General features: G+C 38.3%; 1 protein-coding gene across 4 annotated transcripts in view; it reads right to left on the bottom strand.

The window, feature by feature from the left end:
• LOC101003803 (olfactory receptor 2T8) overlaps positions 1–22,925 on the bottom strand; it is a 28,609-nt gene extending 5,684 nt beyond the window's left edge. The window contains exons 1-3 of one of the 4 annotated variants that reach the window (XM_031660440.1): positions 22,856–22,925; positions 14,777–14,887; positions 8,055–9,910 (exon numbers count right to left, since the gene is read on the bottom strand). In XM_031660440.1, coding sequence (XP_031516300.1) covers positions 8,927–9,892 — 966 coding nt within the window. In that variant the 5' untranslated portion in view covers positions 9,893–9,910; positions 14,777–14,887; positions 22,856–22,925 and the 3' untranslated portion in view covers positions 8,055–8,926. Of the gene's footprint in view, positions 1–2,093; positions 5,175–8,054; positions 9,911–14,776; positions 14,888–20,856; positions 22,421–22,855 lie in introns of those variants that run through there. The other 3 variants (XM_031660438.1, XM_009195519.4, XM_031660441.1) reach the window with 3 other exon arrangements.
• Between the last annotated feature and the right edge of the window lie 379 nt (positions 22,926–23,304).

The raw sequence follows: 23,304 nt of genomic DNA, 5'->3' as shown, positions 1-23,304 counted from the left end.
ATAGACTGAAAACAGTACTGACATTCTTGGATATTTTTTATTTCTTTGCAATTTAAGAGTATAATGGTAAATACACATTTTCATTAACTGTACAAGGTACTTTGTTGCAATGAGACTTTTTCTCGTCAGTCCACAAGCATAACCTTTACCAGGTACAGGAGAAAAAAGAAAAGTAAGATCTTTATCCAATCACAGAGATAAATTAGTTTTTTCTTCAGTCTCAAGAGAAATGAAATCTTTATAGGCATTTTCCTCTTAGATCTGCTGGTGCAGGAAGTTTTCTACCTTGTTGAATAATGTGGCCACACCTGCATATCAATGCTGATTCAATCTCAAGGATATGGTCTAATTCAGTAAAGTTACATGGCAGAAGGAGCCCATCTCTTCCATGGGCATTCCCTTAGCCTCCACTTTTTGTATCCACCCTAAACTCAAATGTCAATCATGCCTGGGAAATGCAGTGCAGTTGGGTCAGTGGATACCAGGGTGCATTAGTTGAGCATCATAATTTTACTGACAGCACAATACCTGAGGGTTTTATTTGGTTGTTTAAAATATCATGGAAATATACATATTTCCTTCTTGACAAATAAATTCTGCATTTGACAAAACTTTGTCATATTCACACCCTGGTATCTCTAACATGCACATTTCTTTTCTTTTTACTTCTTAGAAAATGCAATAACATGTACTTTCTACATGTAGGAACTATACAAAAATCTCTAATTATAGTCCTCAGTGTCATTTTGCTGAAAGACCTCAAAGCCTCCTAACTCATTTCTTTCACTTGATATCTCCCATTTCTCTGTTTTTTCAACCTTTCTTAGTGTTGAAGATTGATCAGGTTTAAATATCTTTTAAAAAATCAATCTGTAATGTCATAACTGTAAGGTGTTGGACAAGTTTCTTAAATTATTTTTTTCTATCATATAACTATTTTTAAGTGCACAGTCAGTACAGTGGCTTCAAGTATAATCATATTGTTGTATGACCGTCCACAATATCCATCCACATTGTGTGTGTGTGTGTGTGTGTGTGTTTGACTGTCTTATTTCATTTATCATAATGTCCTCAAGTTTCATCCCATGTGTCAGAATTTCCTTCCTAAGGGTGAATACTATTTCATTCTCTGTATATATAACAGTTTATTCAGTTATCCAGTTATAGCCATTAATGTTGCTCCCACTCACTTCAGCTGTATGTTTAAGGATCAATTTAATGGCATGTTTGATAAAAGATGTTAGTTGTTGTTGCTGCTGTTGTTTTTGGTAAGGTAAACATATATAGCATAAAAATATAGCAATTTCAATTAATTAGCTGCTTAAATTATGCCAGACTGGTTCATATGTTTTCAGAGAATAATCTCAACAACATGCATGACTTTTCAGTTCAGGAATAATAATTCTGAAATAAAAATTCTGAAATAAATAATTCTGAAATAAAAATAAAACTTCATAATAATTTTCTTATTATGAAGTTCCTACTGTGATTAAGTAGTTTATAAAATTTGATGTCATTAGCTTGTACCTTTTCAGTGAAAATAGATAATATTTCTATTCTTTATGTTTAGGTGGAATGAAAATTCTTTATTTTCAGGTGTATAAAAATTATCAGTTTTTATCGGTCTAACTGGTCATCATGCCATAGCATTCAGATTATTTCATGAAATGATCAATTAAATGTGTTAAGTAAAATTAGTAGGTAACTGTATTTTTCTATGATGTGATAATATTAAATTATTTGCTTTATTAAAATTACTGTCTATATTTTTATGTTACAAAGCTGAGATAATTTGCCACTAATTAAAATGTTTATGAACCTACAAAAATGATTATTTGGGGTAATTTTTTTAAAAAATTGACCATGGAAACAAAGTATAGTTAAATGAAAAATGAAGAATTAAATAATCTTACTAATAAAATATCTATAATTTCATTTAAAAGAAGGTTGAAAATTCAAGACTGACTACTGTAGAAAGAAGTATGATAAAGTATTGCCCTGAAAAATAAATATTTTCCTTTTCTTTCTTCACTATAGCTTAAAAAGCTAAAGAATTTTGAGCTATATTTTATTCTGTCCCCATAGTTTCTTACTTAGAATGGTGATAAAATGTGGACATCTTTACTTTAAATCACACTGATCTCTTTTGCAATGCTCGTAGAAGGCACGTATATATCCCTTCCTTTTTCTCATCAATAACTTGTTGAGTAATCATAGAACACTGAGAACAATGCCTCTAACATTCCATTCTGTACTTTTCTGATCCCTGTTGCCAAAACTTAATAGTAAAACTGTAACTCTCCTCCCCAAGATACTGAAATGATTAATCAATTTGTTCTGTCAGAAAATAAATTGGAAACAGCCAAATCATAAATTTGACAAAATTCACAGGTTATTACAAGAATTTAACCTGATGACTGTCTCAGCTAGCAGGTTTTGATTCTTCAGGTTGTAGAATGGATAATAGTATTTGTAAAATATATAAAGATGTATAGCTGTGACTTCTCTGGAGTTCAAACTTTACAGGAAAATTATTAAATATTAAGTGACTAGTATTTACAGAATCACAGATTGTCTACTCACAGAAGATAAAAGTGATGACTGCTTCCAAAAGGCTGGATCCTGTCTGAGCAGCATTGTCTTAATGCCTCTTTGGGTGGAGAAAAGCTCTTCCAGCCTGGCTGTATTGGCTTCTCTTATATCAGTGTTTATAGTCTACTTCTTAGGGGTGTGGCCTAAATTAAATCTGATTAATAAACCAGAGAGGCATAAGCTTGCCACTTTGGTTGCCAAAGATGTTTAATTTTCGGTGACATTTTATAGACACCCATAATTTTAATATACTTCCAAAATGCTTTTGGAAAGCTGTCATTTATTGAAAGAAGAGAATTCTTTAGGATCAAAAATGACATGTAAACAGATGTTCATGGAAAAAGATGATGCTTAAAAATACATTAAGGGGGTGAGGTAATGTGGCTCTGGCATTGTCTGTAGTTTAATATGATGGGAAGATTAAACAGGTGTGATATTGAAAGATGAGCTGTTGTCAAAGAGAGTAGTTGAAATAAAAAGAAACCGTGGTAGAATCCATGGTAGTTTCCTTATTGAACTAAACTTGACAGAATCTCTGCTGCATTATAAGTATCAGTATTTTTGCATCTCTGTGATATAATTGTATTTTTAATATTTTATATGTGTGTATCTATGTAATAAAATCAGTGATAACAACAATAGTAACAACAGATTGTATTCACTGTGCCAGGCACTTTGTGATTTGATTTTATCTGGGGCTGCTTTTTGTGATTGTTATTTCTTCTTAATATTTTCTACTGTCAAGCACCCTTGGATTCTGGCTCCACCTTTTGCAAGTTTTGTGAACTAGGGCTTCACTACTAGTATATATAAATCCCAGCTTCCAAAACTGTAAAAAATATATATATTTAAACAAAATTTCTCATGGAATAGATCATGGGGAAAGCTGCTCCTACACAAAACATGAGAAACTGTAATTGCTTATTTCAAGTGAAGTTGTAATTACCATTGTTTTTGTTTAGAAGGCAAGCCCATTATAGATTTTAGTGACACCTCTGCCTTTGCATGTTGGATCTTATTGAAGTGGCCAATCCTGCTCTGATTTTGAATGTTATTGATCACATGCAGTCTACAGTTAAAGTCAGGTTATCTTATTTCCTGTGAAAAAACCCAAATTCCTGGCTAAGTGCAAGCAGTAAGTTATAGATATTTAGTATATCAAGTTACAAATAAAACTTTCAATGAAAGTTTACCTATCACTTATAATAAAAGTTTTATCTTTCCATGTTCTGAACACTAATGTCTCTGGGTCCCAGGGGTATCAGTATGATGGTGTAGTAACACAGGGCGGCTACTGTCCGATGGAGGGAGTAGCCTTTTGCCTTAAGTAGATCAGTCTCTCTGAAGGACTGTAGTGTGTGAGAGAATTAAGGTCAGACAAGCTGTGAGTCAGATGAGAAAAAGATGTATGTACCGCCCAGAGTGCCACAGAAAAACACAAAGGACAGTGATGCTGGGTAGCTGAGTTGAGATTAACTACTATGTGGGCACAATTTACAAAAACCAATGAGAGGCTATGCTGAGTCCCTACAGCAGCAAGACCTTGACCTTCTGCCCACTCCCTCTTGATGGCATGTGGGGATAGACCAGCTTCCAGATTACAGATGGGCTGTGTGGAGGAGGCCACCTCAAAGGTGACCCTGGCCAGAGGGTATAGTCAAGAATCCACAGATCAGCAAGCCTGAGCAGGAGAAATAAATATCACTTAGAAATTCCTGAAAAAAAAAGCTGAGATGGAGATTTAGACATTCAGGAAGCTGACCGAGGAGTGTTCCTAGTGTCAATTCCTGTGGCCTTAATGAAGCAAAATTGGGCACAGGGAGAAAATGAACTGTGATGCAGTCACAAGTACGGTCTCGGCTACTCCTCTGATGAACTCTGAGATTACCCTTCCATGTTGTCTTGTAGTAGGCAAATGTCCCAGTGTTTGCGTTCCCACAGAAGAAATTATTACATGTGGCTTGCCCGCAGAAAGCCAGCATAAGCTTGGGTGAGGCAGTTTACCTCAACTGGGAACAGTGACTTGAGAAGGACTTAGCTGAGAGCTGTCAGATACTAATTCTGGCAGCTGGAGGAACAAGTACTTGAAGTACTTCCCACTCAACTGGGGAGTGTGGAGAGCACATGACACTGTACACTGTACATTACACTGCATGAGCCAAACTCGATCAGAAGTCAGTGTGTTAGCAGGTTTGCAATATACGTTCATTGTTAACAGTGGTCACCATGCAGTGCAACAGGACACCGAAACTTTTCCCCCCACAGGACTCCAAAAGCATGAGAAACAAAAGTGAAAATGGAAAAGTGAGACTGCCTCAAACTAAAAACGCTTCTGTACAGCAAAGGAAACAACAGAGTAAAAAGAAAACCATAGATTGAGAGAAAACAGTTGTAAATGATTAATATTATTATAAGGGGCTAATACCCGAAATACATAAGGAACTCAAACAATTCAATAGAAACAACATTAGATCAATAGAAACAACATTAGATCAATAGAGAAATGCAAATCAATATCACGATGAGATACCATCTCACATCAGTCAGAATGGCTATTATTAAAACAACAGATGCTGGCGAGATTGTGGAGAAAAAAGAACAGTTTTACACTGATGGTAGGAGTATAAATTCGTTCAGCCATTGTAGAAAACAGTGTGGTGATTCCTCAAAGACCTAGAGGCAGAAATATCAGTTAACCCAGCAACCCCATTACGAGGTATATACCCAAAGGAATATAAATCATTTTATCATAAAGATATATGCACGCGTATGTTCATTGCAGCACTATTCACAATAGTAAACACATGGAATCCAGCAAAATGCCCATCAGTGATAGATCAGATAAAGAAAATGTGGTACATATACACCATGGTTACTACGCAGCCATAAAAAGGAATGAGATCGTGTCCTTTGCAGGGACATGGATGGAGCTGGAAGCCATTATCCTCAGCAAACTAACACCGGAATAGAAAACCAAACACTGCATGTTCTTATTTATAAGTGGGAGCTGAATGATGAGAAGACAAGGACACAGGGAGGGGAATAACAAGCACTGGGGCCTGTCAGAGGGTCAAGGGTAGCAGGAGGGAGGGGATCAGGAAGAAGAGCTAATGGATGCTGAGATTAATACCTTGGTGACTTCGTGGAATTGTTTTTAATAATTATAATAGGATTCTCAAAAACAATATATAAAGGGCTATTTGAGATTCACATTCAAATAGGCAGGTAATTACAGGAAGTCAGTGAAGTGAGAGAGGGGAGGAAAATACCAAAAACAGAAATCAAAAGCTGGTAGTTCTGAACACATTATTAAATAAAAAAATAATAGAAATATTGATAATATTGAAGAACATTAATAGTATCAATAACAATAAGTAAATATATTCATTTTGTATTAAGGAATGACTAAATGATCTGCACTGTCTAAGAGTTTATTCGCATGATTTTACTTCAGTTGCCCCATAAAACTGCTGTTATATTTGTCTCCCATTTATAGATGAGGAATCTTGTCTCAATAAAGTTATGTAACTGCCCAAAATGAAACCATGATAAGAATAAAATCTAGGTTTCAAACCAAGGGCATTAATTTCCAGGTTGAAATAGTGAATGATCTGAAAATATTCTCAGAATATTTTCTGAGAATAAAGGCAGAGGGAAAGCAGTACTGTAATCCCTATCAAAGGCACTTGGCAAAAGTGCCTGGGTGGGCCTGGGTGTGCACCTCGTGTGTGTGTGCACACGTGCGCATGCACAAAGGGTATTATGGTGCAGGAGGAGAAGAGTCACGTCAATACTCTTGTCTGTTTTTAGCCCTACTCTCTTTACCACCATCTGTCCTGATTTTCCCTCCAGATACTGTAAGCTTTGACTCTTCCCTTCCTCAATATTAGAAGAGAAAATAGTGATTTCTCTCCTGTTAATACATTATTAAATATTAATAAATATTAGTCACTGGATTTTTATAAAGAAACTTTCATTAATAAAGCATGAAAACCACAACAGAAAAACAGAAACAGAATAAATGAGAATACATTTAGATGTTATTTAACTGGGTCTAAAATGTAAACTTTCATATCAATATATTTTTGGGTAGTGATCACAATTCTGAAGATTACTCTGGATTTGTTTTGCCGGCAATATAGCACTGTGGTTCCTGACTTTCCTAGGACTCTAAAGAAGAGGGAGTGTACCTGTCCATACACAGGTGAATTGTTTTCTCAAAAAAAACTTCAGAAATCTGAAGTTATTAAGTAGTCTGTGACACATTTTTTGTTAGCTTTTCCCTTCCTCTACCCTCTCCCCAATACATGATAGGTTGTTACGGCTGAATTCTCATAATATCTACAAAACTTAGCTCCCATAATGGTTCATATCATGAAGGATCTTTCTATAACCCTGTTGCCACAATACTGGCTCCCAATATTTGACATAAGTAGTTTCTTTTTCTTTAGCTTTGTTACCTACGGTCTTTTGTAGGGTGCCCTGGATTCTGTCTGGATTATTCTTAAAAGCTTGAACTCTTTGTAGAATCCATATGATGTGCACTACCTAAACACTATAATCAGTCCAGCCATCCACACTTACTCATACATTTCTTCCCTTACACCAAGTTGACTGTGATGTTACACCATTTACTATTCCTGAGGAAGTGGATTGTCATAACACTAGCATTGCTTCAAAAATGAAAAAAAAAAAAACCACTGAAAAATGTATTAGTGAGTAAACATAATTTACTAAAAAGAATTTTTTTACACTGTTCCAAATTATTAAATCATAAAAGAGTCATTAATTTGGGAGGAATCTGAGAATCAGGCAATATGAGTTCATGTCAGGATTTGTCTGTTGATCAGTGAGTTGTTCATGGAGTTCTTAACCACCATAAACTTTGGTCTCAGTCTATATAATGAGGATAACACAATGGCACTTGCTTAAACCATTGAATAATGTTTTTGTGTGTTTATGTTAATTAGAAAAATATGCTTTCTGAGTTTGCGTAGCACTTGGTTACTGAAAAGTGTTTAGGATGTGCTGTTGTTACCCTCCTAGTGAACGTCTAAAAGCATAACTAACTAGGGAGCACTCTGTTACATAATGCAATAGCACGCCATCAATCACTGAAATCACTGAAATCCTGGTTTTCATAATTCTTAGTACTAAATTAAAATGCGTTATTGAAGTAATTTTTTTTTTTTTTTTTAATTTTTTTTTTTTGAGACGGAGTCTCGCTCTGTCGCCCGGGCTGGAGTGCAGTGGCCGGATCTCAGCTCACTGCAAGCTCCGCCTCCCGGGTTCACGCCATTCTCCTGCCTCAGCCTCCTGAGTAGCTGGGACTACAGGCGCCCGCCACCTCGCCCGGCTAGTTTTTTGTATTTTTTAGTAGAGACGGGGTTTCACCATGTTAGCCAGGATGGTCTCGATCTCCTGACCTCGTGATCCGCCCGTCTCGGCCTCCCAAAGTGCTGGGATTACAGGCTTGAGCCACCGCGCCCGGCCGAAGTAATTATATTTTAAATGTTATTGAAGCATATAGATGGATAAAATAAAATGAAATCATGATAGGAAAACAAATCCAAAGGAAACACATGTTCAGAAAGGTGCACGTGGTCTAAGCGAAGAAATGAAAGATTCTTCAGTTGAGTATTATTCACCTGGGGAAAGCTGTCCCTGCAATTCAGGGATGACCAGGTGGCATCAGTTGGGCCTCAGTGTTGCTAGGAGTTGGCCTTGGTGTTCTTCTGTTAAACATACACCATTGCACAAAACATTAAACACATAGGGAGAAAAATGGTCCACCAAAGAGGTCCACGTGTCCTAACCTCTAGCAACTGTGAATATGTCAGCTGCTACGGCAAAGGGAAACTAAGGTGGCAGATGGAATTAAGGTTACTAATCAGCAGAGATTTCTGTCAGCTTTTATTTTATTTACTCTCACAAGACCAGTCCCTGTAACAGTGTCACACACAAAATTAAGGCATTGAAACACCTGAGTGCATGAATGAATGAATGTATTCTGCATTTTTCTCTCTATTAACTTTGGTTGTTATATAGATTATCTTGATGTTAAGTGTTTGGGTAGATTTTATTTTTATGGTTCACATTTCAGATATTCAAGAGGGCAAGTCAAAATATTAAAATGCCAGGGTAAACACTGGGTTGAGAAGGCTGAATTCTACTGCTTTAGAAATTAAACAAGTTTGACAAACACTGCTTTTGCGGCTTCTATACAGAAAACATTTATTTACATCTTTCCAGATAGTTTTCAGGAATAGCTTTTAATGTTGTTAATGCTCAATCAATACAAGGTTCTGAAGTCATATTTTCTACGGCATATCCATTATCCCAACAGTCTTCTCATTGCCCCTGCGACTTCCTTATTTTGCAGGCTATAGATAAATGGGTTCAGTAGGGGTGTCATAATGGTGTAAAATACTGCTACCACCTTGTCCCGTGTAGGGGAACGCAAGGAGTGTGGCTTCGTGTAGGTAGCGAGAGTGGTTGCATAGAACAGACTTGCCACAATCAGGTGGGAGGAACAAGTGGAAACAGCTTTTGCCTGTCCTTTTCCCGAGCTCATCTGGAATACCACAATAAGCACACGAGCATAGGAAGCCAGAATGGCCAGGAATGGTAGCAGTAGGATAATAAGTCCACTCAGGAGGACTGTATACTCATAATGGGAGGTGTCCTGACACACCAATGACATTAGAGCTGGAATTTCACAGAAAAAGTGGTTAATCAGCCGAGACCTACAGAATGGAAGTTGAAACACATACATTGTATGTATGAAAGCGTTGATAGAACCACTGGCCCATGCACATGCAACCATGAGACAGCAGATCTTCTTGCTCATAAGTATAGGATAATGTAAAGGGTAACAGATAGCTACATAGCGATCATAAGACATAAAACCAAGGAGAAGGGCTTCAGTTCCACCAAGGGCCAAGAACACATACGCTTGAATCTCACAGCCCATAAATGTAATGGTCTTACTCTGTGAGAGGAAGTTGACCGCCATCTTGGGCACGGTGGTGGAGATGTACATGAGGTCAATCATGGACAGCTGACTGAGCAGAAAGTACATTGGAGTGTGGAGTCTGGTGTCCAATCGAATGAGGTGGATCAGCATAATATTTCCTGTCAGAGCAACTGTAAAGATGGTAGCAATGACGACAAAGAGAAGAGAGTTTGTCCAGCCGTATTGGAAAAGACCAACAAGTAGAAAATCTGTCCCAAAACTTTGATTTTCTGCTTTCATGGCTGAAACCAAAATATCAAAGCAGATGACATCTGAAACGTTCATGTAATAATGTTGACTGCCCTTTAAGAGAAAGCAAAATGACAATACTAAATACAATAGAATTATCTGGACTGTCTTTAGGATGCATTTATATCTCTCCTATTCATCACATGGAATGTATCCATAGAAAAATTCCCATTTTACAAATGATGATATGAAAATAAGTGTTTAACTGTTGGTGGGATTGTAAACTAGTCCAATCATTATGGAAAACAGTATGGCGATTCCTCAAGGATCTAGAACTAGATGTACCATATGACCCAGCCATCCCATTACTGGGTATATACCCAAAGGATTATAAATCATGCTGCTATAAAGACACATGCACACGTATGTTTATTGCGGCACTATTCACAATAGCAAAGACTTGGAATCAACCCAAATGTCCATCAGTGACAGACTGGATTAAGAAAATGTGGCACATAAACACCATGGAATACTATGCAGCCATAAAAAAGGATGAGTTTGTGTCCTTTATAGGGACATGGATGCAGCTGGAAACCATCATTCTTAGCAAACTATCACAAGAACAGAAAACCAAACACCGCATGTTCTCACTCATAGGTGGGAACTGAACAATGAGATCACTTGGACTCGGGAAGGGGAACATCACACACCAGGGCCTATCATGAGGAGGGGGGAGGGGGGAGGGATTGCATTGGGAGTTATACCTGATGTAAATGACAAGTTGATGGGTGCTGACCAGTTGATGGGTGGAGCACACCAACATGGCACAAGTATACATATGTAACAAACCTGCACGTTATGCACATGTACCCTAGAACTTAAAGTATAATAATAAAAACAAAACAGATAATAAAGCCTTGCTTCAAAATAAAAATAAATAAATAAAAATAAATAAGTGTTTACTGACTGCAGAATAAAATATAAAATGAAAATAAAACAGAGTATTTAGATTATTTGTCTGAACAAGGTATGTTTCTCCTTTGTAAATATATTAAAGATGATAGACAAGCTGTGCTTACCTGTTAAAAATCACTCACTGACTCAATTTTCTCATATATGTGACATGACAGAATTAGTCAAATATATAATTTCAAGGATTCTTCATTTCTCTTTTGATTACATTGGTTGTAAATAAGAATATATAAATATAAATACTATATAAAAGTAGTAACATTTATATAGTAAATGTTATTTTACTTGTTCGGACAAATGATCTAAATGTAGTAACATTTATATAGTAAATGTTATTTTACTTGTTCAGATAAATAATCTAAATGTAGTAACATTTATATAGTAAATGTTATTTTACTATATAAATGCTATTACATGGTCTAAGTGAAGAAATTAAAGATTCACCTGGGGTGAATTACAGTGCTATTATAGATCTTATGATTTAATTAGTATTTATTTATTTCTGTGAATGCAGACACAATTTTATAAACTTGGGGGAAAAGGTAAACCAAATATTAGGAAGAGCTTGAGAATGAATCATTGAAATATAAAAATATTTATTATTCTTTGACTCAAGTAGCATGTAAAGAATGGTTAATGAGCACAATACAGTGATAATCTCTGGAACTCATAATACATTTAGACTGAAAAGCTTGGTTGTGTTTGAAAAATTAAAAATAATACAAATAGTTGCTAAAAGTATTACATAGAAGCTGACTTTATAAAACCAGTAATATTCAATTATCTTTCTTTTGTACTAGTCTAAAATATTGTCACATTACTAATTACAATTACTCAATGATATTTAAACAATATTTTAATATTATTATACAAAAAGGCTTATATTTCTAAAAATGTATACAATAAAAAATATGAAAAGTCACAAAATTGACATAAAAAATATGATCAGATGGTAATTCTTGGTAAAACAATTCATAAAAGTTTAACCTAAATTTTATTATATATTTCAGATCATGACATAATTATTTTAATAAAATCTAGAAAGAAGAGATCTAACTCAAAACAAGAGTGAAAATTATTTACAAAAATCTAACAGGGAGGAAATAAAACAATAAGATTTCATAGAGGTAAATGAAGAAAATATTGGTTATAATTGAGTATGATAGAGAAACAGGAAAGATTATAGCTACAATAAAATTTATATAATAAAATAAATTACTATATAAAATATAGTAACATATCTCATATAATATATATTATCAATCATTTGCACAGGGTAAGAAAATTGAATAACAAAAATAAAATGAGCAACAGTTTTGGAACTATTGGAATGATCATTTCATCATATGATGACTATTTTTCAAATTTATTACTGCTTACTTCTCCAAAAATCACATGTAGAAAATAATTGATTGTAACTGGAACACACAGAAAATTCTTAGGGCAATAAAGTGAATTGTTTACTGTCTTATATATAAAGGCTCTACCACATGGGGAAGAAAGACCTGACTGCATAACCTGGAAATAGATATAAACAGGTGATGCATAAAAAGGAAAATAGAAGGTTTAAAATAGGGTAATTATCTACCTAAGCCTAAATCAATGTCATGTGAATAAAACAACCTTATTAAGTTATTTTTTAAAAGATCAAGAATGTAGTCCAATGTACAATAATATATTTTTGGTGACACATGGTTGAATTTTTTAAGATTTTTTTTTACTATAAACTTATCATTTCCATACATTTTGGACTAACAGTTTTATTACTGGAATTTTACTACAGTAATATATGAAATAATCTTTGGTACAAACATGTTTTGGTACAAACATATATTACATGTTGAAGATGATACCTTTTCTAAAAACAATTTAGAATTATGAATGCATGATAAATTTTGTTTTGTTTTGTTTTGTTTTTAAATAAGGGATCTCCTCAGGAAGTTTCTATAGGTCTTCCTCTTTTTTTTTTTTTTTAAATGATTACTCTGATGACATGTCACATATTCAAAAAGTAGTTATGAAAACTGGATAAACAGAAATTTTACACACAAATACAAACACATAAACGCAAAAATAAACAGTTACAGTATCTATTGATCATAATTCACTCAAAGATGCTTCATGATTGGAAATACCAAAAAAAATTCCAAAACAGAAACACACTGCGGTTTGGATGTTGCAAATCTTACTTTGCTATGAAGCAGGTCATGGGTTTCACTAAACTTCTGGGATAAATACTGGCCTCCATTCCATCTCCCTCAGCCAAGCAAAAGACTACACAGCATGCTACTCTTAATCTCTTCCTAAATTGAGTTGTAAGTAAAATTCTGTGTTGACTGCAGCACCTTTCTGACAGTAGGCCTCAATGAGTCAGGCTTAATTAGATTCTTTACACAAGTCAACTTGCTGAGAGCATGTGGTTGAGAGGTATTAAATCAGAAATATTAATCGCACTCAACTACCCACCAATTCTTGCATACACTAAAGACACTTTAAAAATCTGTGAGATTTAAAAATATATATGTTATTCTCTTCATTTAATTTTAATTAAACAGAATCCTTAAGCTTCTTGTTAAGTATATTGGAAGATTTTCTAATCAAATTTTCTCCCACCTCTAATTACAAAACATAATCCTCTGGTAAGCATCACCAACATTAAATGCTACAAGATTCTCTTCATAATGCTGAAGACCAAGGCTATAGCAAATATAATGTCGTATAAATGTAAATATTTCACCTGATAGGTAAGAGAAAGGTGCTAAGATGAGCACAGAAGCACCTAAAACACATCTAGAGTTTCCTTAGTCCTGAGAAATAATTTCCCCACCTCCCAAGCTCCTCGCCCAATATCAAATATTACTTTCTTTTTTTTTTTCTTTAAGACAGTGTCCCACTCTGTCGTCCAGGGAGGGGTGCAATGGAGTGATCTTGGCTCACTGCAACCTCTACCTCTCCATTCAAGCGATTTTCCTACTTCAGGCTCCCAAGCAGCTGGAGTTTCAGGCACCACATTTGACTAATTTTTGTATTTTTAGCAGACATGGGTTTCACCACGTTAGCCAAGCTGGTCTTGAACTCCTGACCTCAAGCAACCACCCGCTTTGGCCCCCGATAGTGCTGGAATTACAGGCCTGAGCCAACATGCCCTTTCTTTATTTAGATGAAATCCCAAATAAAAATTTCAATTGAAATTAATGTAAAAGAAATCTATTAAGTATGACATAATTTATGATACTATATTCACCAATATATTCAACAAATTGCAATTTCCAACCTCAAAAGCATATAATTATAATGCAGCCTACTCCATTAGGTAATAGCTTGGACCTTCAGTGTGAGTTAAGTAACTTAAAATAACATCCATTGAAAGTGTGTTCTAAACCAATCCCAGTCCTTGAGCAGGTAGAGAGGAGGCGATGTTGTCATTTCTGCTGATCAGGACGGATTTGAGAACTAGTTTACTATTATTACAGCCATAAACTGAAAGCCACACATTTTCACCGAAATAATTTTTGAAATATGCAATTTAATTCATTGTTGGTTTCATCATAATGTAGCCTCCTGTCATTCTTATCATCATCTACATATATTTTGGCATCATTGACCTCCACATTTACCTTGAAGTTTGAATTCTGCTTTTATAAAAACTCTGTCTATAGAACAATTGAAAGATGTTAGGTAACTCATTACAGGAGATGAGAACTAGGGAAATTTGCAGAAATAGAAGCCATGGATATATGCAAATACGTTATCTCCTTAATACTAATAGGCAATAACAACATAAATTTCTAAGTGTCAATAATAACCATGTATGCTAGGGGCATACAACTGATGAAGTTTTTTTTTTTTTTTTGATAGAACTGAATAAAAATTTCACCACACGTTGTGTTTTTGAAATATTTTACCTAATTTTAAACTTTCATCATTCCAAAAATATTGTTGAATATAATTACATACTGAACATAATGTTAAAATTGGAGGCTAAAGTAAGGAAGAGATGTTTCCTACCTCAGTTAAGACCACGGAGATCCTTCCAGTTGTGTTCCCTCAGCTGGGGGATGCGCCGAACTCACCCACACTTGCCCACATCTCTGCACCAACAGCCCCAGCCCCTTCATCCTGGTAAGGCGGAGATTGTTTAAATTCAGTATCAGACCACATATGTCTCAAGTACATACCTTGAGATTCTTTTGCAGACATTAATTAAGTAATATCTGGATAATCTATGCAGCCAATAATATAATTAATTCTATATAATTACTTAAATAAAATACATACCTTTAAATGTATCTCTGAAACTAGTTTCAGAATATATTTCTCTGACATAAGTTACAGTAAATTTGTCAAGGGACTACAAATTCTTCTGATTTACCTCAGTACTTAGTTGGCTAACCAGCGATTTGCTAGCTAGGTGACTGCCACCATGAGTAAGCCTTATTGCCTCCACCAAGCCACGTCTTTGAAACTGACAAAGGCTGGCCTTGAAAGCATTTTTTCGTCTAGGTAAAAGACATATAGACCAGGCGCAGTGGCTCACACCTGTAATCCCAGCTCTTTGGGAGGCTGAGGTGGGTGGATCAGGAGGTCAGGAGTTCGAGGCCAGCCTGGTCAATATGGTGAAACCCCGTCTTTACTAAAAATACAAAAATTAGCCATGCATGGTGGCACACACCTGTAATCCCAGCTACTCAGGAGACTGAAGCAGAAGAATCGCTTGAACCTAGGAGGCAGATGTTGCAGTGAGCCAAAATCACACCACTGCACTCCAGCCTGGGAGACAGAGCAAGACTCTGCCAAAGGAAAAACATATATAGAGAGAGATTGTCTTTTATTTTGTAATTAATTTTAAAATGATTTCAATTTTAGTTTATGTAGCCTCTTTCATAGAGATGAATCTCATTCTTCTAGGATTTTTTCCCAGAAATATATATATATATATATTTTGTTTAAGTAACAGGAGATGTATCTGAATAGATCTGCAAAATTAACTATAAGAAGTGTTCTCTGCCACCACAGTTGGAGGTAGTAGTTAGAAAATCAGAGCATCAGAGCAATTCCTTTTTTTATTTACTTTTAAATAAAATTATATTATTTATCAATTATATATATTCAAAAGAAACAGAAGCAGAATGACATATATTCTAAATAATCAAGCTATTTAATGTGACAGTTCTGAAAAAGAAGTCCTATACTTTTAAAATTTCTAATCTGAAAAACATTTTAGAAATTGTTATACTGAATTTGTAAGACGGTCTTTTTTTTTCTTTTTACCTCAGACAGTAAGCCTTTGTTCATTTAGCATAGGGAATTCAGAGGAAAGCAGAATTTAAACAAAAAAGTCATCATTTTTTTATCCTATGTAAGGCTGCTAATGTCTACATTTAAATGGGTTAACTGCCTAATCAAGGTTGACCTTCATATTCTTTGTCTAAGAGACCTTCTGGGAAAACTTGGTCTCCAATCCACAATTAAGCACATATTAGAACTGGTGTCTTTAATTCCAAAAAAGAAGATAAAATTGAGTTCAGGATGAATGCTCAAAATCTATTTGTTTAATTGATAAACAATCAGGATATTTTTAACTGAGGTTTTTAAAAATATATTTTTATTCTATTTTACATTTAAGATATACATATAGATTAGGTTCTGCATAATTAACCAACTGATACAAAATTTTTCTGCAAACAACATAAAAAATGTCATTTTAAGGAATTACATAACCCAGGAGATGATCTATACAACATATTACAATATTTTTTCCTATGATTCTTTTTAAAGATTGTTGTGGTCACATAACTAGATAAGTCAGATATCTAGAGGTCCACAGATATAGTGACAACTGTTGTAGCCACTAACAGTTCATTGTTCCCAGGCTCATAGAGAGGAAGTCAGACAATGCTGTGTGATCACTTAATCTTCTATTGCAACAAGGCTTATTTACAACCTGTGAAAATAAATGTGAGGTTGAATTTTAACCAATCTCTCTGCAAAATGGCTGCCATAACAACCCCTTTGTTCAGGAAATAAAGCAAAAAACGTGCAGGAACTTAGGAGACAGGGTGATGTAAGTTAGAATTTGAGGGAAAGATACACAGGCTTAGTCTATTCTGTACTTACTTGATACAGAAGTTCCTATTAAACAATCACACACATCTCTTCATTTTCCCCAGCTAAGATATTGTGTTCTTTAGTATGGAATAGTTTGCCTCACTTTTTGGTAAAACAACTTACAATAATTTCCACAGAAGCAGGACGCCAGTATTCAGACATCATTGAATGTGAATGTTTGAGGGAAATCACTGATGGCGATATTTCTAGAATATCAAAGGACAAACCTGAATTTTGAAAAGCCTGAAACACATATTGTATTGGGTGCTGTCCTTCAGAAAAAAAAAAATACAATTACTAAATGAAGACTTTTGGAAGTTTTGGAAGGACTTATGCACAGGAGAGGCCCTGTGCCTCAGAGGCCCTGAGACTGGGTTTCTTTAGCCTCACGTCTGCCTCTGAATAAAGGTCTAATACATTTTAGTAGTAGTAGTAGTTACCAATTTCGTTTTATTATTTTCACTTGGTATTGTGTGAGAGACATATTTTAAGGTAATTCCATGCCAAAAAGTAAGCAATTTTAAAAAGTTATGAGAAAATTAACTTGAATGGAGGTATGTCAGACACTGAGCATGAGAGTAAACATAGAGTGCCATGGTGGAAGGGAGCTGGGCACGACAGTTTCACTCTGTCTGAACAGGACCAGGGACTCATTGTGTGCTTTCCCTCAGTTATGGATTCACAGAACCGGGTCAAAATGGGATGTGGATAATTATCAAAAGGGTTTGTGTCCCCTCGGAGGAAAGCAGTGAATGTCTGCATCCCTGAAGCCACTTAGTTTACACAGGATTTTTTTTTCAAATTTAACTTGTTTTAGGTACATGGGTACATGTGTAGGTTTGTTATATAGGTAAACTTGTGTCATGGGGGTTGTTGTACCTATTACTTTGTCACCCAGGTATTAAGCCTAGCACCTATTAATTTTCCTGATTCTCTCCCTCCTCCCACCCTTCACCCTCTCACATTCCGTAGTGTGTGTTATTCTGCTCCATGTGTCCATATATTCTCATCATTTAGCTCACTTAGTGAGAAGGTACGGTATTTGGTTTTCTGTTCCTGTGTTAGATTACTAAGTCTTCCAGCTCCATCCACGTTCCTGCAAGGGACATGATCTCATTCTTTTTTATGGCTGCATAGTAATCCATAGTATATATGTACCATTTTCTTTATTCAGTCTATCACTGATGGGCATTTAGGTTGATTCCATGTCTTTGCTATTATGAATAGTGTTCAGTGAACACGTGTGTGTGTGTCTTTATAATAGAACGATTTACATTCCTTTGGGCATATACCCAATAATGAGATTGCTGAGTCAAATGGCATTTCTGTTTTTAGGTATTTGAGGAACTGCCCCACTATCTTCCACAATAGCTGAACTAATTTACACTCCCGCCAACAGTATGTAAGCAAGCATTCCATTTCTCCACCTCACCAGCACCTGTTGTTTTTTTACTTTCCAACAATAGCCATAGAATGATACTTTTTAAAAGGTAATAATATTAGCAATAACAACAATATTAATCATCATTCAAAATAATGTTTATTGAGGGCTTTTTTGGCGCCAGACATTGTGAGTTATTTTCCTGTGTTATTTGCTTTTCAAAAATCAGCTTCAGTGGTAGCTGGCTCTCACCAGACATCATGGAAAGGAAGGAGTTAATGTCTGCATAAATAGAGCAAATAGTGGCTGGGCATGTAGTGGCTCACGCCTGTAATACCAGCACTTTGGGAGGTCAAAAGATCGAGACCATCCTGGCCAACATGGTGAAACCCCATCTCTACTAAAGATACAAAAAGTAGCTCAGCTGGGTGGTGTGAGCCTGTAATCTCAGCTACTCGGGAGGTTGAGGCAGGAGAATCCCTTGAACCCATGAGGCAGAGGTTGCAGTGAGCCAAGATCATACCACTGCACACTAGCCTGGGCGACAGAAAAAAAAAACTTTTTTTTTAAATTAGTAAACAGTGTGGTGTGTTGCACCTGTAATCCCAGCTACTCCAGGGCTGAGGTGAGAGGAATCTCTTCTTTTTTTTTTTTTTTTTTTTTTTTTTTTACGGAGTCTCACACTGTCGCCCGTGGTGGCGTGATCTCAGTTCACTGCAACCTCTGCCTCCCCAGTTCAAGCAATTCTCCTGCCTCAGCCTCCCGAGTCACTGGTATTACAGGCACCCACCACCACGCCCAGCTAATTTTTGCATCTTTAGTAAAGATGGGCTTTCACCGTGTTTGCCAGGATGGTCTCGATCTGGTCTCGATTTCCTGACCTCGTGATCCGCCGCCTCAGCCTCCCAAAGTGCTGGGATTACAGGCATGAGCCACCACGCCCAGCCAAGAGGATTCTTTGAGGCCAGGAGTTTGAGATCAGCCTGGACAACATAGCAAGACCCATCTCTACATTTTTTTTTCTTTTTTTTTTAATCAGCTTGGTGCAGTGGACTGGGCCTGAGGTGAGATTATCTAGCTTGAAGCCCAGGAGTTGAAGGCTGCATTGAGCTATGATCGTGCCACTACGCCTCAGCCTGTGGAGCAAGACTCTTTCTTTCTCAATAGAAAAATAAGTTAAAAAACAAACAATGAGTTCCCGGTTGTTCTTATATTCAAAGTTAAGCCATTCCACCCAAAGAGAAAATGCATAAATCATGAAAAACACAGTCAGATAGAGGGAGTAAGTTCTAATATTTTGTAGCACAGTAGGGAAACGGTAGTTAAAAGCAACTAATTGTATCTTTCAAAATAGCTTGATGACAAGAAATGCAATGTTCCTGACACACAAAAAAACATAAATGTTTGAAGTGATGGATATGCCATTTACCCTTACTTGATCATTACATAGCATATCAAAATATCACAGGCACCCCCAAAGTCTGTACAACTGTGATATATCCATAAACAAATACATTAAAACTGCAAAAAAAAATTAATTGAAAAAAACAGAACATCCAGACAGAGAATATTAAATCAACAATATGAACATAGCCACTCTCTCTGCCCACATGCCCAGCCCAACAAAATTACATAGTCACTTTTCAGGGCTGATTTCCTCCCATCTAGATGGCAGGATCTGTGTCCTAGGTTCATTATCCCATACAAGGCAAATTTCTGCCTCCCCTCGACATGGGAAGCACTCCTAGACCACACACATGGGTATCTGAGCCCTAAGATTAGACGGACAGAGCCGGCAGGGCTTTTTATTCTAGATTTCAGCAAAGAGCCAGCAGGTCTTTTTATTTCAGATTACAGCTTTTAAATTCACACAAAGGAAAACAAACCTAAAAGACCAAACTTTTATATTTAAGTTTAATAAGGAAATTAAAGCAAATATATCATGAAGAAAACAGAATAAATGTATCAGTATGTCATACAGCTTTCCTTCAGACATATTAAGACCTTTTGAGCATCCAGGGAAGCCCAGTCTTAGGAAGAACCTCTCCTCCCACTTTTGTGAGTTTTATATCCAGTTTTACTTCACACAGTGAAGATCAGAAAGAAAAAAAAAAGTTCCCTAGTACTTTCTGTAGGAAGAGGGCGAAGGTAGTCATCTTGGAAAGCACCCAGAGCATCCTGTTCTTAACAAGTCTTACCCTCAGTAGAAACTATTTTATGAGAGCCTAATTGACAGGGTTTTTAAAAAGTATTCCATTTAATACTGCATGAATTTAACTAAAGACAGAGACAGAAACAGAAATGAAGGAATTCCTGAACTCCCTGTCACAGTTAGAGACATTTTTCTAAGGCTAAACATACATTAAATTAAGTAGAAGGCATTATGATTTGTAGTGGTTTTCTTATTACTTTTACAATCAAACAGATTAAGTTGTGAGTTGAAAATGATACAATGCATCCATTTCAAGTTTGATGACACGTCTATTACCCCAAAAAGTCCTTTTGTGCCCTTTGCAGTCTATCCCCCCCCCACCCCCAGCAGTTAATGATGTAGTTTCTGTCACTATACAGGTTAGTTTCACCTGTTCTAGAAATTTACCTCGATGGCGACACACGGAATGCACTCTTTTCATCACCAGCATGTGGTTTTTGAGATTCATCCATGCTGTCTCATGCTTCCATAATTTGTTCCGCTTTACTACAGGCCAGTATTCCATTGGATGACTAAATCACAATATATCCATTCACCTCTGGATGCATAGGAATTGTCTCCAGTTTGGGGACTAGTATAAACAAAGCTGCTAAGAAGTTCTTTTTGTGTGTACATGCTTTATAAATTTCATTTGTTATTCTTTAACATTAACATTACTTTGTAAAAGGATGTTACATTCACAAATGCAGAATTCATGCAAATGTGACAGAAGCCTGAAGCAGAAGTCTGCACAATTTTCCTTATATTTCATAACTAAGGGGAGAAAACCTGTCTGGGATATTGTTTTCAGTCGGCAAATCCTTAATGTAAGCCACACACTCTGCTAGATGTACTGTTAGACTATCTCGTTTAATATCTGTGCAACAGCTCTAGGAGGTACTTCGTGTTATTATTTTCCTGCACCACTTTCCAACTTGAGGCCTCGCAACTTGAAGGAGCTGGCGCAAGGTCAAACAGAAGGCAAGGGTGACGCCGGGATGGAAAACGCCTTCCCAAAGGCCGACAAAGCCGGCGTCCTCGTCACAAGTCTGATCGGCCCGGAAGTCTCCGGAAGTCTGCTCGACCTGGAAACCAGAATCCACACCGTTCCCAGCCACTGTGCTGGTCTTTGGTCGGCTGCTCTTGGTCAGAAATTCCCGGATCAGGGATCCGGAGCACCCGTTAGTGATGACGGTCCCCAGGCCAAGCACGTTTCAACATTTTAATAACCCGTTTATTCATCTTAATCAACTGGAAGTCGCCTTCGGTCTTGGTTGGAATATTGTATATCTGAGCCAGACGATGTCCCCGCGCTGGGGGCGGAAGTCAATGGCTGGTCCTCACGGAACTCGATGTATCCGTAGCAGGCCCAGCTCCTGCCTGCGGCGTCCTGATGGCTCCTGGGCCTCCTGTGTTCCCGCCGGGGCTCCGGGGTGCGTGGAGCCGCCGTGTTCTGCGGAGCCCGCGCCGCGGAGTAGGGGCTTCCGGGACACGCGGGCCTGCGAGCGCCTAACTCCGCGCCGCGTCCCTCCTGCCTTTCCTTGGGCGGGTCGTTTTCACCGACCAGGACGTTGCGGATCAGGGAGGATGCGACGGGCGGGCCACACACCCCGGAGCGCGGCCAAACGCCCACGGCCGCCAACGCCGGGGTTCTCTCTGGACTGTGGAGGGCGGACACCGCGTTCCTGTGAACGGTGCAGGAGAACCAGGCAGGTACTTCCGGAGGGAGGAAGAGCCATTTCCCCGCCGCGCGGGGAGGGACGCCGCGGAAAGCTCCAGGTCCCCGCCGTGCGGCTCAGGCCGAGGCTCGCGCCCTCCTCCCGGGAAGGTGAAGCGAGAGGCTGGAGAGGGGACGGGGACGGGCGGCGGCTGCGGGGGAGGACGGCTGGGCGTTGTCTGGAGCGCCGGCCGGCAGCGGAGGCAGGGCCGGACGCAGCACGAAGCCGGCAGCCTTCCCTGAGCCGAGTCTGAGGAGACTGGACGCGCCCACGGCCGGCGGCGGCAGGAACGTCTGGAAACCTCTCCCAGGACACAGGCGGCGAAGCGGCCAGGGCTCCTCAGGAAACCCCGACTCACAGTCCAGGAAGAGCGCGGCGAGTTCCCCGTCACCGCGGCCCTGACCTCGGGACACGCGCAGGAGCAACGGGCACCCAGAGCCGTTCCCCGCACAGTGTGAGCGGGCCGTGTTTACACCCACGCGGGTCCCCGAGAGCTCGCCGCCCCCACGCAGGAGGACGGACAGCGACAGCTCCCCCGGCCCCCTACCCACGGCGGACAGACAGCGACCGCTCACCCCCCTCAGGCCCGTGGCCGGACCCCTGCGAAAACCGTTATCACCAGGTTAACCCCCAGAACGCGGGGTGCGTGCTCAACACAACCCCCACGTCGCAAACATCTCTCGCCATACCTGTGGGGAAAACCGCCCACACGCTCCCCGCCTTTCGAAGCCTCGCCCTTGGAAAACCACTGTCTGCATCACGGCTGTGTAAGTGTAAGACAACGGCCCGCGCCCCTCCACAGCCTCGCACGCCTTCCCCTTACACACAGGGTGACTTGCCCCACGCACCCCCAGCCCTGTTAGCCCTGCTGCACAGCTGGCTGACTCGGGACCAAGCGGCTCCTGCATTCCCTCCCACAGCACGGGAAATCTTCGTGTCTAAGCAGCAGGTGGCGAAGTAGCAGCGCCATTTACATAAAAGTTGCCCTACCCGTGACGTCACTTGACAGGGTTTTCATCAGAGTCTAACAGACCTTGGGGGAAAAAAATATTCAACTCTAGGCCCTACTGACTTTTTTCGTCTCACCTAAGTGGAAAAACAAACACAAAACCAAGAAACACTCATGAAGGTCATAGGC

The sequence above is a fragment of the Papio anubis genome, chromosome 1 (genome assembly GCF_008728515.1).
Source record: "Papio anubis isolate 15944 chromosome 1, Panubis1.0, whole genome shotgun sequence".
NCBI classification, from domain to species: Eukaryota; Metazoa; Chordata; class Mammalia; order Primates; family Cercopithecidae; genus Papio; species Papio anubis.
This window is presented reverse-complemented; position numbering and strand designations above follow the sequence as displayed.